The sequence below is a fragment of the Kwoniella pini genome, chromosome 3 (genome assembly GCF_000512605.2).
Source record: "Kwoniella pini CBS 10737 chromosome 3, complete sequence".
Lineage (NCBI taxonomy): Eukaryota > Fungi > Basidiomycota > Tremellomycetes > Tremellales > Cryptococcaceae > Kwoniella > Kwoniella pini.
In genome coordinates, this window is record NC_091718.1 from 824,506 (window position 1) to 837,673 (window position 13,168).

The window sequence follows — 13,168 nt, forward strand, 5'->3', positions numbered from 1 at the left end:
CTCGTGTTTCTGATAAGATCTAATGAATTGCCCTTAATTTTTAGCTTTAGTGCTTGAATCTACTTCTTGAATTCCCTCGCCTTGGGAAGGCAATTACCAGTATGATGTAAGCGTCATTGAAAATAAGAGTTAAATGTCATTTGACTAAGAAAGTGAATATGCTATGCTTCGGGAATAGGAAAATAATTGAATGATGATTTCCATTTCAAGCATCCTTTGAAACGTTTATTGAGTAATTCCTTGGAACGCATTGATTATTCATTAAGTTTTTTAGTTAAGAATTGATCATCAAATTAAAGAAGTGTCGACTTTACCTCATGTCTTCAACGTTTTTATTTCTGGATGAGAATTTGAATTTGTATATGAGTTGAAATCACACTTCGGTATTTTCCTTTTCATCATTTGGGCAGGTGATTCGAGTCCTTATGAGAAAAAAAACGTGTTTATAGTTATGTTATTAGTATATAAATGTTGTATGGAAAATATATACACGAACGCATATGTATATACATGTAGGTATTCTTCATATTGCTTCATCTCATTTCTACACCTCCGGAAACGTAGTATCTCAATATATTTCATCAGATAAATTCAGTCAAACCACTTAAAAAGCAAACGCGTTCGGAATACGGTTACCATATCGTACAATTCTCTCACCCGAATAACTTTCTTTCATTGCCACCCGGAACTTCGGGATGAATGATCGTACAAAATACGAGTCAACGTTCATTATTTTGAATTTTGGGTCTTCAATCAATTTGAACAAATCGTTCTCAACACGTTTTATCTAATCTCATTATTCTTTTAAGCGTTATATTCGCTATACTTTGTGTAAACAATATAGTTGGAAAGAAAAAAAGCAAAAAGATTAATTAATAATGCCGGATCATAATCAATACCATGATGAACCTCCTGTAGCTGCTATGCAGGATGGTGGACCTTTGATTTCTCCTGATTTAGTTGAGAAACCTCATTCATACAGATATGATGTGAGATAACGATTCGTTTGCTTGAAGCTCGTAAAAGCCATATAATTGTTCAGTGGTCATGAATAGGATATAGAGCTGAATCGGTATCATTCCGTCTATAGGTTGTCCAAGGGTTCTTCTTACAGAATGGTCCTAAGCCTAAACATATGGAATTCGAAGATATGGTTAGTGTCTTTTCATAGAACGCTAGATGTGATATAGCTTTCCAACTGATTGCTGATATACTGAATAGCTTGAACGTAATTTTGGCCTGATCGACTCCACTCCTGAAAGGTGGAATAATCTGCGAAGGGATGTAAACAAGTTGCAGGATGAAGCTCCAGAAGGAACTCTATACAAGGTTATGTTTTTAGGTGAGTCTCATCGAAATACAAGCAATGCCATGCTGTCCATATTGTATGACTATGCTTTAGCTAACCCAACTTGTTGCATTTCTAGGTCGTCATGGTCAAGGTTGGCATAATTTCGGAGCAAACAAGTACGGGGTAGATGTGAGTTGAATAGACTTAGTGCCATGCAATCTCTTTGTGGTTCAAAGGGATCTTGGTTGAGCTCATATACCACATGTATAGCCATGGGAAGATCATTGGACATTTTTGAATGGTGATGGAGAAATTACTTGGGGTCCAGATCCAGAATTAACACCTTTAGGAATATCTCAAGCTAGAGCAATACAACAATGTTGGAAAGAACAATTACCTTGTAATCCACCTATATCGAAAGAAGAAATAAGGTGGTATGTTTCTCCTTTGACTAGAACTGGTCAAACAATGTTAGAATCTTGGGGTGAACTTTTAACCGGTGTACCAGAAGTTTGGGAAGATTGGAGGGAAATTTATGGGAGTCATACATGTGACAAGAGATCTAGTAGGGTGAGCGTCTTGACAGCGATCTTCGAATTGCATCGTAGTCCATCGATTCGATGCTTCATATTCACATGTCTGATACATCAACGGCTGCTGATAAAAATGTGTGTTTCCACGTTTGTAGAGCTATATCGCTGAACGATTCCCCTCGTTCCAGATTGAGGAGGGATTCGCGGAAGAAGATGAGCTTTGGAAAGCCGATGATAGAGAGACCGATGCCCATATGCAAATGAGAGCTCAGCGAGCGATGGATAGGCTATTCGGTGAGAACGGAGCAAAAGAAACGTGTAAGTGCTGTTCAATGAGAATGAAGCTTGTTTCATAATCGGACAACCGCATACATGCGCTGATGAATTACTGGTAGTCATATCTGTCACATCCCATTCAGCAATACTGCGTAACCTCTTAGCTGTTTTACATCACCAACCATACCCCTTAGCCACTGGAGAAATGATACCTGTTGTAGTCAAAGCTACGAGATTGGCTCCAGGTGAATTGGGCGAGACATCTACCTATCCCGTTCAGAGAGTAAGGGTTGATTGAACTCTTATCTAAAGACATCATACGTTGTGTATAATTGTAGGATCCTGTACATAGATTGAATAGATTACAGAAGATTGCGGAAATAGCATATATAATTGGCTCGCCATGGAGAAGATAAAGACAATGACAATCTGATATTAAACACTAGTGTAAACATGCATCAATAATATCGACGATGTATTTATCTATTCCGGCAATTCGCGTCATCCGATCGTATAGATAAAATAATGCACGTTGATCGGTTAATATCAATTCTTTTTCCGATCTGACCACTGAATTATCTATAGGCAAGGAGGAACGTTGAAAACACGAGTCTATTAGGAATTTAATAATCGTCGTCATTTCTTCTACAAATGATCTCGTGAACGTTTGTCGATTTAATATCTTGTAATACCAAAGGAATGTGAAGAGTATTTCAAGTGATGTCATGATGCGAAATGTAATAATATTATCAAAAATGGATAGTTGTGGCCACTTTATTCATATCTTTTCTTACTTTACTTTTCACACATACCACATACAACAAGATTTTCCTTAGCCTTTAAGAAAAGAAACTTTCTTAGAATCAACTGTTCAAATAAACAATAGCTTCTATCATATAATTTCAAAGCGATAAAAAATGATGTTCAGACCAATTACCACTGTAGCTAGACGATCACCCATCGCTCTTAAGCCTATTGTAGCAGCTGTAAGTGATATATTCCATTACTCATATATTCAATCTTAACAACCAAAAGATCTATCTGTCTTTTGCCTCCTGTGCCTGTGCGATCATCTTCTGACAATTCCATCATATGCTAATTCGATTCAAATCGTATCTAGCGATTCTACGCACAAGGTCCTAATCCTGTTATTCCACCTACTAGTGGACCAGGTGGACCAGCAGGATCAGCAGGAAGTGATAGTGGGTCTCCTTTGTTTACCATACAAAAAAGATTAATCGATGAATTCGTTCAAGTCAAATACTGATGTAAGATTGTTCCTAATAGCTCAATCAAACAATTATTTACTCTATGGTGGAGGAGCAGCTGCTCTTGTTGGAATTTACTTTTATTTCTTTAGTGGAGGAACAACAAATGCAAGAGCTAGTCAAGCTTTAAAGCATGCTGAAGGTAGTAAAGCACAAGCTGAAGGTTATGTTAAAGGATTTACTAACGAAGCTGAAGGAAAAATCTCAGGAAAGGTTAGTTTAAAATATCGATCTCAACAATTCAATTTTTTTGTTTTCCTCATTTATAGTGTGATTTATCTGTTCATGGCTAATTTTCATAAATTGTTTATATAGGCTTCTGAATTAGCTGGTAAAGCTAAAGGTCAATATGAAGAAGCTAAAGGAGAAGTGAAGAAAGCTTTCAAGTAATCAACTCGAATTCATTTGTTATGATAGGATACTATACATCAATGATGATTTGATATGTTTGTTTGGTGGTTGGTTCGATCATGATGGAAATGAAGCAGAGAGAAGGAAAGCAAGTGGAAATGAAAGTTTTGAACCTCTGCTTAGAAGATCTTTTCGAAGTAACTATGTATGAAACCAAGTACATGTATTTATTTATATGTTTATCATATTCGTCACCTTCCTAAGAGCAATCCTGTGTTGACAGTCAGACTCACGAAATGCTGATTGCGGTCAAGAAAGATAATCAAGTTCACTGATTGCCAGATAATTGTGGGAAAACATGTATTGCATAATTGGCGTTCTTATTGAGCCTCGTTGACTCAGATACCTCATTCATCTATAACAAACAACTACAATTGTACAAACCGTAACCTTATATATTCCAAATGAAAACTTGTATTTCTATTCACAAATCAGGTTTATCCAAAGTAGAATGATACGAATTAAACATTCTTTGGACATTCTCTAAACGAGTATGCAAACCTTAAAATAATAAATGAATCATTCCTTCATAGTAGTTCCTAAAACACCTAAACAAACTTCAGGTAATTCTCTTTCTTCTTCACCATCTTGAATTAAATTCCAACGTTCTTCCATTACTCCTTGACATGGCATAGCAATCATTACACCAAGTATAACTTCTTCACCATTTTCAGGAACTTTAAAATTTGCTTTTTGTGTAGGTATTAAAGTTGATGTAGGTCTATGTTGTAATCCTGGTCTTTGATTTGTATTTGGAGTTATTGGAGTTGTAGTTAAACCACGTGAAGACCATAATGATCTAAAATAAGCACCAGGTGTTAAAGGTGGTGGTAATTCAATAATAGGTTGAGGTTGATCATTTAAATTTGTAGTTGTAAAATGTAATATTGATAAAGGCTAAAATAAAGTGAAATGTTAAGTTCACTATTCTCATCAATCTAAAAATTAAATTTCAATATGACTCACTGTTAATTCATTCCACCCATCTTTCCTATAACTAACATCTTGTTCTTCTTCTTCCTCTTCTTTTAGTCCAGCTTTTTCATCGTTTAACCACATTTCACTTTCCCACATTGTAGGCATTAATCCATGTTTTTTTTCTTTTTTACCTCTAGGTGGACGACGTGGTAATAATCCTAATGCGGTAGCTGCATCAGTAGGTAATGCTTCTCCACGACTTATAGCTTCTTCAACTCTTCTATGAAATCTTCTTCTAAGTATATATGCACGAATTAAAAGACCAGAAGATATTAAACCAAGAACTAAAATGGTTATTAAAAATGTAAATAAATACAGTGTAGTTGAACCACTATATAATAAAATTAAAAATAATATTAGCTGGATTCCTCTCTCTACATGACTTGATGATGCTAATTTGGGGAATTCATCTTACTTACCCTCCAGGATTATTATTATATATAGGCGCACTTTCCGTTGTTGAATTTTGAGTTGTCGTACTTGATGCGACCTCAGTGGTACTTGACGGATCTTGACGTATATGTAAAGTAGGCATCTTGAAGGTATTTCAGACAGATATTCCGAATCGATGAAAAAAGGTGATTTTAGATGTTGAGATTGATATAGGAAAATTCGGTCTACCGATTTCGCCGATCTGTTTTTTATGCCTTTCCTTTTCGTTCTTTATGTTTATAAATTCACTTGGTTCGTCGTTCTATCTAGTGAAGCGTCCAGCGCGATGATTTCAGATAATGTCGTATATTGACCAGCAGTAAATTCGAGTAATTCAATAGTTTCAGAAGACGACGACGAAGATAAAGAAGGAGGCTATGTCAAATGCCTACGAAGGTTACTAAAAGAACGAAGCCAAGCTAATGATGGATCAAATCTCGGATCGGTCATTCACCGGGTAAAGGGGGCCGAACATAAAATATCACCGTACGAGTTCCCCCTTCTTTCTTAGTTCAGGTTTAAAATGATATCACGTTTTATTATGCCGGCGAGTTTAAAAATATCGGCGAGAACCGATAAAATGAATAAGCCTCGTGGTTTTATTTCGGTTTATGTCACCACATGTTCGAATGCGATTCGTCTCGGCAATGAACTCGGAACATAGAAATGTTAAGAAACAACTAATATAGAGATGATTTGTACTTTGGATAACCCGAAGCCAGATTAGATTCTCAACGTTGAAGAACAATACAAAGTGAAAGCTACTATCGACATTCTCATCAAGACAATCCTTATTTTCATTTTCCCCTCGACATGGCATCAGTCAAAATATTCAGTTTAGCGGTGAAAGTATGTTCTTTCAACTAAAAAGTGGAGGTCGTCCAATGTTTATCATACTTTAGCTAATATTTGGAATTTGACTTTTCATTATAGACTTTAGCGAAACCTATAGCTAATACGATAAAAGCTCAAGCTGCGCAGTGGGTACCAACTATGATGGACTTTATTGACAAGATCGTCTGAGTGCAGATGACTGACTGTTATATGGTGATATAGACATGACACTTTCAAGAATATATGTATAGGTTTAGCACAGGTAAATTTGACATACATCTCAGACGGCTATACCTGCTAAACAAATAGAAACGCTAATCGATGCGGAATTATCATTTCCCACAGAGAATGCATAGGACGGAAGCTCGAATGCGCATGGGTTTGTTAAATGCTGAGTCTGGTCAAATAAAACCTTTAAATGATGCTAGGTGAGTACTCATTGTTCGAGACGTAACATAAATTTGCTTGTTGTATGTCCCTATCGTCTTCAGATTATCAACAGTATATGGACAACCTCAATCCCCTCACCGAGGTCATGGAATTTGCTAATTCGTATATTTGTGGATAGGGCAATACAAAATGGAGCTACGACTTTGGCCGAAACATTCTTATTCCTAGTCGGTGCAGGATTGATAGTAGGAGAATCATTTCGATCATCAAGGAAAGAAGAAAAAAGGCGTGATGCAGTTCAAGATAGATTACAAGAATTAGAAGGTGAAGTGAAGAGGCTGAGCGGTCAAATTGATGGAACAACAGAAGGAGGTTGGAAAGATGGTATAGGAGAAATCAAGGAGAGGTGAGCTATTTTCTTCGATCAGCTCAATTCAAGCATTTGCGAACAATCGAAGAGTGAAAGAATGAGATTCAAACTGATTGTGACGTTTAATCAATATTAGGAGCGAAAATATCGAAAGAATATTAGATACAATAGTTAATAATGGATTGAAAGCTGGATGGCTATCTTTAGGTCACAAAGAACAAGGAGAAGTACTGCCTCTGCTAGAAGCAGCTAGAGCTGAGGAGGGATTGAGCAATTCTGCATTCCGCATACAAGGGGCAGGGGATGATATAAGTAGCCTGACCCAGCCATAGCATTTATTGAAGGACGCTGGAACCCCACACAGCATTAGTGCGCACATGAAAGAAGAATAGACAATAGTAGAATGACAATCAACACCAAATTGATCAAACAATATAATATATAGCATCGCATTGCATTTCATGTTCATTATCTTGTCCAATAGCTTTGCTTCACATTCATCCCGTCAACCGACTGACGACATGAAGTACGCCAATGTGACACATCTGCTGTGATGGCTTTCACTCTGCTGATTGCCTACGTCGACCGCAATCAAAGCATGCTTCCCTCACTCTATAATCGAAAAAGGCTCATTGGTATATACAAGGGAGATCTTGAAAAGCATAAAGTGCACTTATAAGCGGGGACTCCGTTGATAATCCATCAATAAAGCCACTGACGCGTTTTGTTTTGTTTTTGCTCTTTCTCTTCTGGGATATTTCATGCCACATTCGTTCTACAAACGCCGAATATAAACAATCCTTTTACTTTCAAGGTTTTGTTAAGAAGATCCTAAAGTATATTACGAAATGAATTTGAAGATTGATTACGATTATTGTTTAAAATTTGTATTTGTTTGTTCAGGAATTGCCACATCCGAATCTTTCACACTACCATGTGGATGATTATGGTTGTATCGTGGTTTCTTTTTAAAAAAAGGAAAAGGGTGTAACTAACTTGTTATTCAGGGTTTAAAAATGTAAAGATTGATTCCACGAAATCAAATGCTCTCTCACCCCATTCACCTAAAGAACTAATCAACACAATCGTAACCGTTTAAAACGATTTATCAATTTTCCTTATAAGCTTACTCCTCTACTATCAAATCAGAAAAGACTTTGCCTAGATCTTTCGCCCCTTTCTATTGCATACTGGAAGAATAGGTTTTTTAGCGTAAAGATACTTTCCGCCCTTACCTTACATCACCGTGAGTGTGATCTTTAAACAATCAAATTGACCACGCCTTTTTTCCTTCTTTTCAATTTACATCTCGGTTTTCTTGGAATTCTTTGACTTTGACATCCCATCATATATACAACATATCTTCTCAATTGTCAATTGTATAGATTCACCTTACTCAGGTAGCATATTATTAGAAAGTAGAATATAACTTGTACTGATTGTACGACATCACGCACAGGTCTTCCACAAATTCTCCTTAAGACCAACTTCGGTAGAATCGGAACAGTACAATTATCGATCTCCTCAAATAGTCGCATTCGTCTCCTCTAGGTATCAATCATTCACTTGGCCAAATTGAGCGAAAATAGAATAGATTACATTCTTTAAGTATATCGACATCAAGTGAAACATAAAGTTCCCGCTTTACTCCCTTTATCGTTTTGAAACCCCTTTCTCAGAATAGGTACGTTGCGTTTAATCTCAACATCTTTCCTTATAACTATCTCGTGTCCTGTATCCGTAGCTGATCTCAATTGCTCTCCCCCCCCTCTCTCTCCCCCGTACGTTCTGTATCACCGATATCGATCTCTTCCTCCGTTCATTATTTCGCAAAACGCCTAAATCACTCAATCAGTAGATTATAAATAGAATATATCATCATGGCTGATTTCGTCAAATTATCCATCTTCGGTACCGTGAGTAATCCTGTTACCTGTCTTCAGCCCTCTTCGAACGTGTGCCCTCTACTCTGCCATCATGTATGCGCTTCACCATTCGGGAAAAGTCGCTGATTTTAGTGGCAAATCAGGTATTCGAAGTAACCACTCGTTATGTTGACCTTCAACCTGTTGGTATGGGTGCTTTCGGACTTGTTTGGTAAGCTCTTTTGACCCGGCTAACTTACCAGCAATACCGGATTGCTTATGTCTGCTACTTCTGCTCATTGTAAACAACAACCATTCATCCGATACCGCTTATCGTAATTTCTTCTCATACCACCTGCTACCGTTACGTTAAACGCCTCCAAAATGCCATTTCCACCAATCTTCATTTCGCGTCCGAAATACTTCGACTTCCAATCATCTACGGCCATCCACACAGCTCTGCCAAAGATCAATTGTCCGGTACATCCGTAGCTATCAAAAAAATCATGAAGCCTTTTTCCACCCCCGTTTTGAGTAAGAGAACTTATCGGGAGTTGAAATTGCTCAAACACCTCAGACATGAAAATGTGAGTCTGCTTAGCATTGTTTGCCGCTGCAGATCATGCTGACAGTGCTACGATTTATAGATCATCTCTCTGAGCGATATTTTCATCTCCCCCCTTGAGGATATGTGAGTGGCCGTGCCGATCTCGCGTCATCCAAAAAGCCCACGCTGACAATTGCATTCCACACTTCGCAGCTACTTTGTCACTGAATTGCTCGGTACCGATCTACATCGACTTCTCACATCCCGACCTCTTGAAAAGCAATTCATCCAATACTTCCTTTACCAAATTCTCCGTGGTCTCAAATACGTTCACTCGGCTGGTGTTGTCCACAGAGATTTGAAGCCTTCTAACATTTTGGTAAATGAGAACTGTGATTTGAAGGTGAGTATTCATTTCCCTTCGGGCTGTAAGGGTGCTCTATTCGCCTGCTCGATGCAAGCATACCTGCAAGCGCTTCAGGTTTGCAAATCTATATATGCAGGAAACGGACGGCTGATATCGAGAATTACAGATCTGTGATTTCGGTCTCGCACGTATCCAAGACCCTCAGATGACAGGTTACGTTTCGACTCGATACTACCGAGCGCCAGAAATCATGTTGACATGGCAAAAATACGATGTTGCCGGTAAGTCGCGCTACTATTTTTGGCATTGAGGTTTCGGTCAGCTCACGATAACGCTATACTTAGTCGATATCTGGAGTACGGGTTGTATCTTCGCTGAGATGTTAGAAGGAAAGCCTCTGTTCCCAGGAAAAGATCGTAAGTCCATCGGCTGTCAGCTGAAATATCACCTTTGTCTGCGTAGGCTGATCAAGCGGTTATACCAGATGTCAACCAGTTCTCCATCATCACAGAGTTACTCGGTACTCCTCCCGATGATGTCATCCAAACCATCGCTTCTGAGAACGTGAGTCACTTCACGAATCCCGCACGAAAAGCCGCTGATTGTATCCTTATCAGACCCTTCGATTTGTGCAATCGTTACCAAAGAGAGAGAAAGTACCTTTCGCTACTAAATTCCCCAACGCAGACCCACTCTGTGAGTAATGACCAATCGGGCCCTTCCGGCCATTCAAGTTTTAGACAGCTGCTGATGCTTTTTCCTATCTTTTAGCCCTTGACTTGCTAGAGAAGATGCTGGTCTTCGATCCAAGAACACGTATCTCCGCCGCCGAAGGTTTAGCACACGAATACCTCGCACCTTATCACGATCCCACCGATGAGCCTAGCGCTGCTGAAGTATTCGATTGGTCCTTCAATGATGCTGACTTACCGGTGGATACATGGAAAGTTATGATGTATTCTGAGATTCTAGGTGAATTAATTCCATCCGTATTAGGTATTGAGATCTAGCAACTGACTACCTTTATTCATCGCAGATTTCCACAACCTCGGTGACATTTCGCAGAACGAAGCTGAAGGACCTGTCGTTGGTGAAGTCCCACCTGCACCTGCATCATAAGCGCGTTTTCATACAGTCCATCCGTTTCAAAATCATTAGAAGGTCATATATCATATAAGAAGTTTTCTGTTGTGGATAATAAGGTCAACGCAGGGTCAGAGCAAAAGTCAAAAAAGCATCAATCAATATTCCTTACAATTAGAAGTTTTAATGTTTAAACATGTTTTATTTTTCGTTTTTTTCTTTCTTTATTGATTTTGGGTATCACATAACCATGATCATCATCATCAACAAATCAACATGTAGTCTTTTTCTCGCCTTTCTTTTTCCGTCTTCTTCCTCCCCTCAGTACATACAATTTCTCCGGTTTTGCGTCATCATTTGATACATGTTTGACCTTTGATATTTGATCATTTATACAAAAAGAAAGAATGCAATATGGATTAAACACGTTCTGTACACATGAGGGCGATATCATTACATTGAGCGTTAATCTAGGCATTTGAAAGATGAATATGAAGCGAATACGCTTAAGTATAGCTATTTGATCGTTCAGGTACACTAGCTGATGTGCAATTATAGGATGCATACAAAGTTATGAATTGATTTGAAATTTAAAATAGTCGCAATTACATCTAAAATAACATTTCTTCACCTCATTTCAATACCCATTTCTTCAACTACTCTAGCTTGTACTTTATTCTGTAATTCATTAACTTCTTCATTTGATAGATTTCTGTCCATATGTCTATAATTTAATCTATAACATTTTGATTTTCTATTGGTTTTTGGATGGGTGAATTCATCGATCTATCATTATTGTAAAAAGTTAATTATTATCTTTTATTCTAATCAATCTTATAACTTACTAAAGTCACACTTTCAATTAGATCACCTACTACGTCTCTTACGATTTCACAATAATCATTTTCATGAAATTGTTTCTGACTTGTCATTGGATTTAACGTTTTACCTCCTGCTGAAGATGATGTTGATTCATGACGATTTTCATCTGTTTGTGGTAACCAAAATGACATATCTTTATAACATGGTGGAAATTTACTATAAGGTTGAAAAGTTGTTATTTCACCTTGCTTAAATTGTGATAAAAATCTAGAATCAGATGTCCAAAATAATCTAATATCTGGTATTGAAAATAAAACCATTGATAATCTTTCTAAACCTAATCCGAACGCCCAACCTGATTTATCAGATACGCCTTCAAAAAGTGAAAGATTAGTTCCGATATAAACATTTCGAAATTTACAAATTTTTCATAACAACTCACCAGATTGATCTAATGTTTTTTGCATAACAACACCACAACCTAATAATTCTAACCATTCACCTTGCCAAAAAACTTCAACTTCATAACTTGGAGTTGTAAATGGAAAATAAGCTTCAATCCATCTAACTCTTAAAGGTTCTCCATCAGATTTTGTATGATGTCCAAATAATTTAAATATTAAACTATTTAAAGAATTTTTTAAATGTTTTATAATTTGTTCTGTATAAATAGGATTATGATGAGATTGAAAAGGATTTGAATTTGAAATTTTAGTTTCATCTTCAATTATGATTGGTATATTTTTTAATTGATTTTCTAAATTTTTATTTAATTCATTTAATTGATTTAATTCAGAATTTAACCAAATATGTGTACCTTCCATTTGATGAAAAACAGGATAATGTGAAGAATCAATTTCATCTCTTCTAAAAACATCTGCTGATAATAACCATTTATTTAAACCTTTTTTATAACTTTCAATTTCATGTGAACTTGTATGTGTTCTTAACATATATTCTTTATTTAAATAATAACTATCTGTTAATGATCTACCTGGATGATTTAATGGAAATCCTAATTCATCAAAATTTTGTTTAACTGAAACAATTGCTGAAGAAGGTATTAATGCTTTATAATCATTAAAATGATTTTCAACAATTTGACGTAAAATTGAAATTGGATGTGAAGGCATTAAATGTAAATTTCGATCTAATTTATCTAATATTGAAGAAGGTACATTTGAATAAGAATCTTTAGGATAAGTTATACCATTATATTTATATGATTCTGGTGTTGATATTGTTGATTGAGATCGGAATGAATATCGAACAGGTTTTATCGGAATGGTGAAGCTACTTTTTGAACAGCTTGGAAGTCTCGATGAAGAGGCAACCAGCCTCGTAGCTAGTCGTACGGACATATCTTTCTGTAGTCCCTAGCTAAATGCACTACCAAAAAAGTGCTAATTCATAAATATCTGTCTTTCAGATGTAGGTGGACCTACATCCTCCGACATTTAGCTCGAATAGGTGTCACGTGACTTACACTCGAACGCGTGACAGTCGCGAGGCTATCTAAGGTTGTCTCGCAACGATAAGATCCGGAATTCAACTTTTGAACATGTTCCTTACTCGAGTACTCCCCACCACCCTTCATCCTCCATCCTTGAAAGTCTGTCCCAGTTGATCCTACTTTCGCGTTCTTGTAACATCTGTACAAGCTCTTCTACAACTTTTGGGCGGCGTATACGGACATTGGTT

General features: G+C 37.0%; 6 protein-coding genes across 6 annotated transcripts; 4 read left to right on the forward strand and 2 right to left on the reverse strand.

Moving 5' to 3' along the window:
* Positions 1–878: 878 nt before the first annotated feature.
* Positions 879–2,398, forward strand: I206_102511 (uncharacterized protein; the record flags this gene model as incomplete). The annotated part of the gene is made up of 7 exons (XM_019154621.1): positions 879–989; positions 1,091–1,153; positions 1,222–1,342; positions 1,428–1,480; positions 1,562–1,861; positions 1,980–2,142; positions 2,220–2,398. 7 exons carry the CDS (start codon positions 879–881, stop codon positions 2,396–2,398), a joined length of 990 nt encoding a protein of 329 aa, XP_019012024.1.
* A 619-nt stretch (positions 2,399–3,017) lies between these two features.
* On the forward strand, positions 3,018–3,758 carry I206_102512 (uncharacterized protein; the record flags this gene model as incomplete). Its single annotated transcript, XM_019154622.1, has 4 exons — positions 3,018–3,086; positions 3,221–3,302; positions 3,388–3,581; positions 3,684–3,758. The coding sequence occupies 4 exons, from the start codon at positions 3,018–3,020 to the stop codon at positions 3,756–3,758; spliced, it is 420 nt and encodes a 139-aa protein (XP_019012025.1).
* Positions 3,759–4,298: 540 nt separating this feature from the next.
* On the reverse strand, positions 4,299–5,292 carry I206_102513 (uncharacterized protein; the record flags this gene model as incomplete). Its single annotated transcript, XM_019154623.1, has 3 exons — positions 4,299–4,676; positions 4,746–5,088; positions 5,177–5,292. 3 exons carry the CDS (start codon positions 5,290–5,292, stop codon positions 4,299–4,301), a joined length of 837 nt encoding a protein of 278 aa, XP_019012026.1.
* A 710-nt stretch (positions 5,293–6,002) lies between these two features.
* On the forward strand, positions 6,003–7,115 carry I206_102514 (uncharacterized protein; the record flags this gene model as incomplete). Its single annotated transcript, XM_019154624.1, has 6 exons — positions 6,003–6,038; positions 6,123–6,169; positions 6,246–6,285; positions 6,369–6,451; positions 6,592–6,819; positions 6,920–7,115. The coding sequence occupies 6 exons, from the start codon at positions 6,003–6,005 to the stop codon at positions 7,113–7,115; spliced, it is 630 nt and encodes a 209-aa protein (XP_019012027.1).
* A 1,548-nt stretch (positions 7,116–8,663) lies between these two features.
* Positions 8,664–10,681, forward strand: I206_102515 (mitogen-activated protein kinase HOG1; the record flags this gene model as incomplete). Its single annotated transcript, XM_019154625.1, has 11 exons — positions 8,664–8,699; positions 8,813–8,880; positions 9,106–9,235; positions 9,296–9,339; positions 9,409–9,598; positions 9,729–9,843; positions 9,907–9,978; positions 10,047–10,126; positions 10,180–10,258; positions 10,334–10,534; positions 10,599–10,681. The coding sequence occupies 11 exons, from the start codon at positions 8,664–8,666 to the stop codon at positions 10,679–10,681; spliced, it is 1,098 nt and encodes a 365-aa protein (XP_019012028.1).
* Positions 10,682–11,272: 591 nt separating this feature from the next.
* Positions 11,273–12,828, reverse strand: I206_102516 (phenylalanine-tRNA ligase; the record flags this gene model as incomplete). Its single annotated transcript, XM_019154626.1, has 3 exons — positions 11,273–11,431; positions 11,491–11,840; positions 11,910–12,828. The coding sequence occupies 3 exons, from the start codon at positions 12,826–12,828 to the stop codon at positions 11,273–11,275; spliced, it is 1,428 nt and encodes a 475-aa protein (XP_019012029.1).
* Positions 12,829–13,168: the final 340 nt, after the last annotated feature.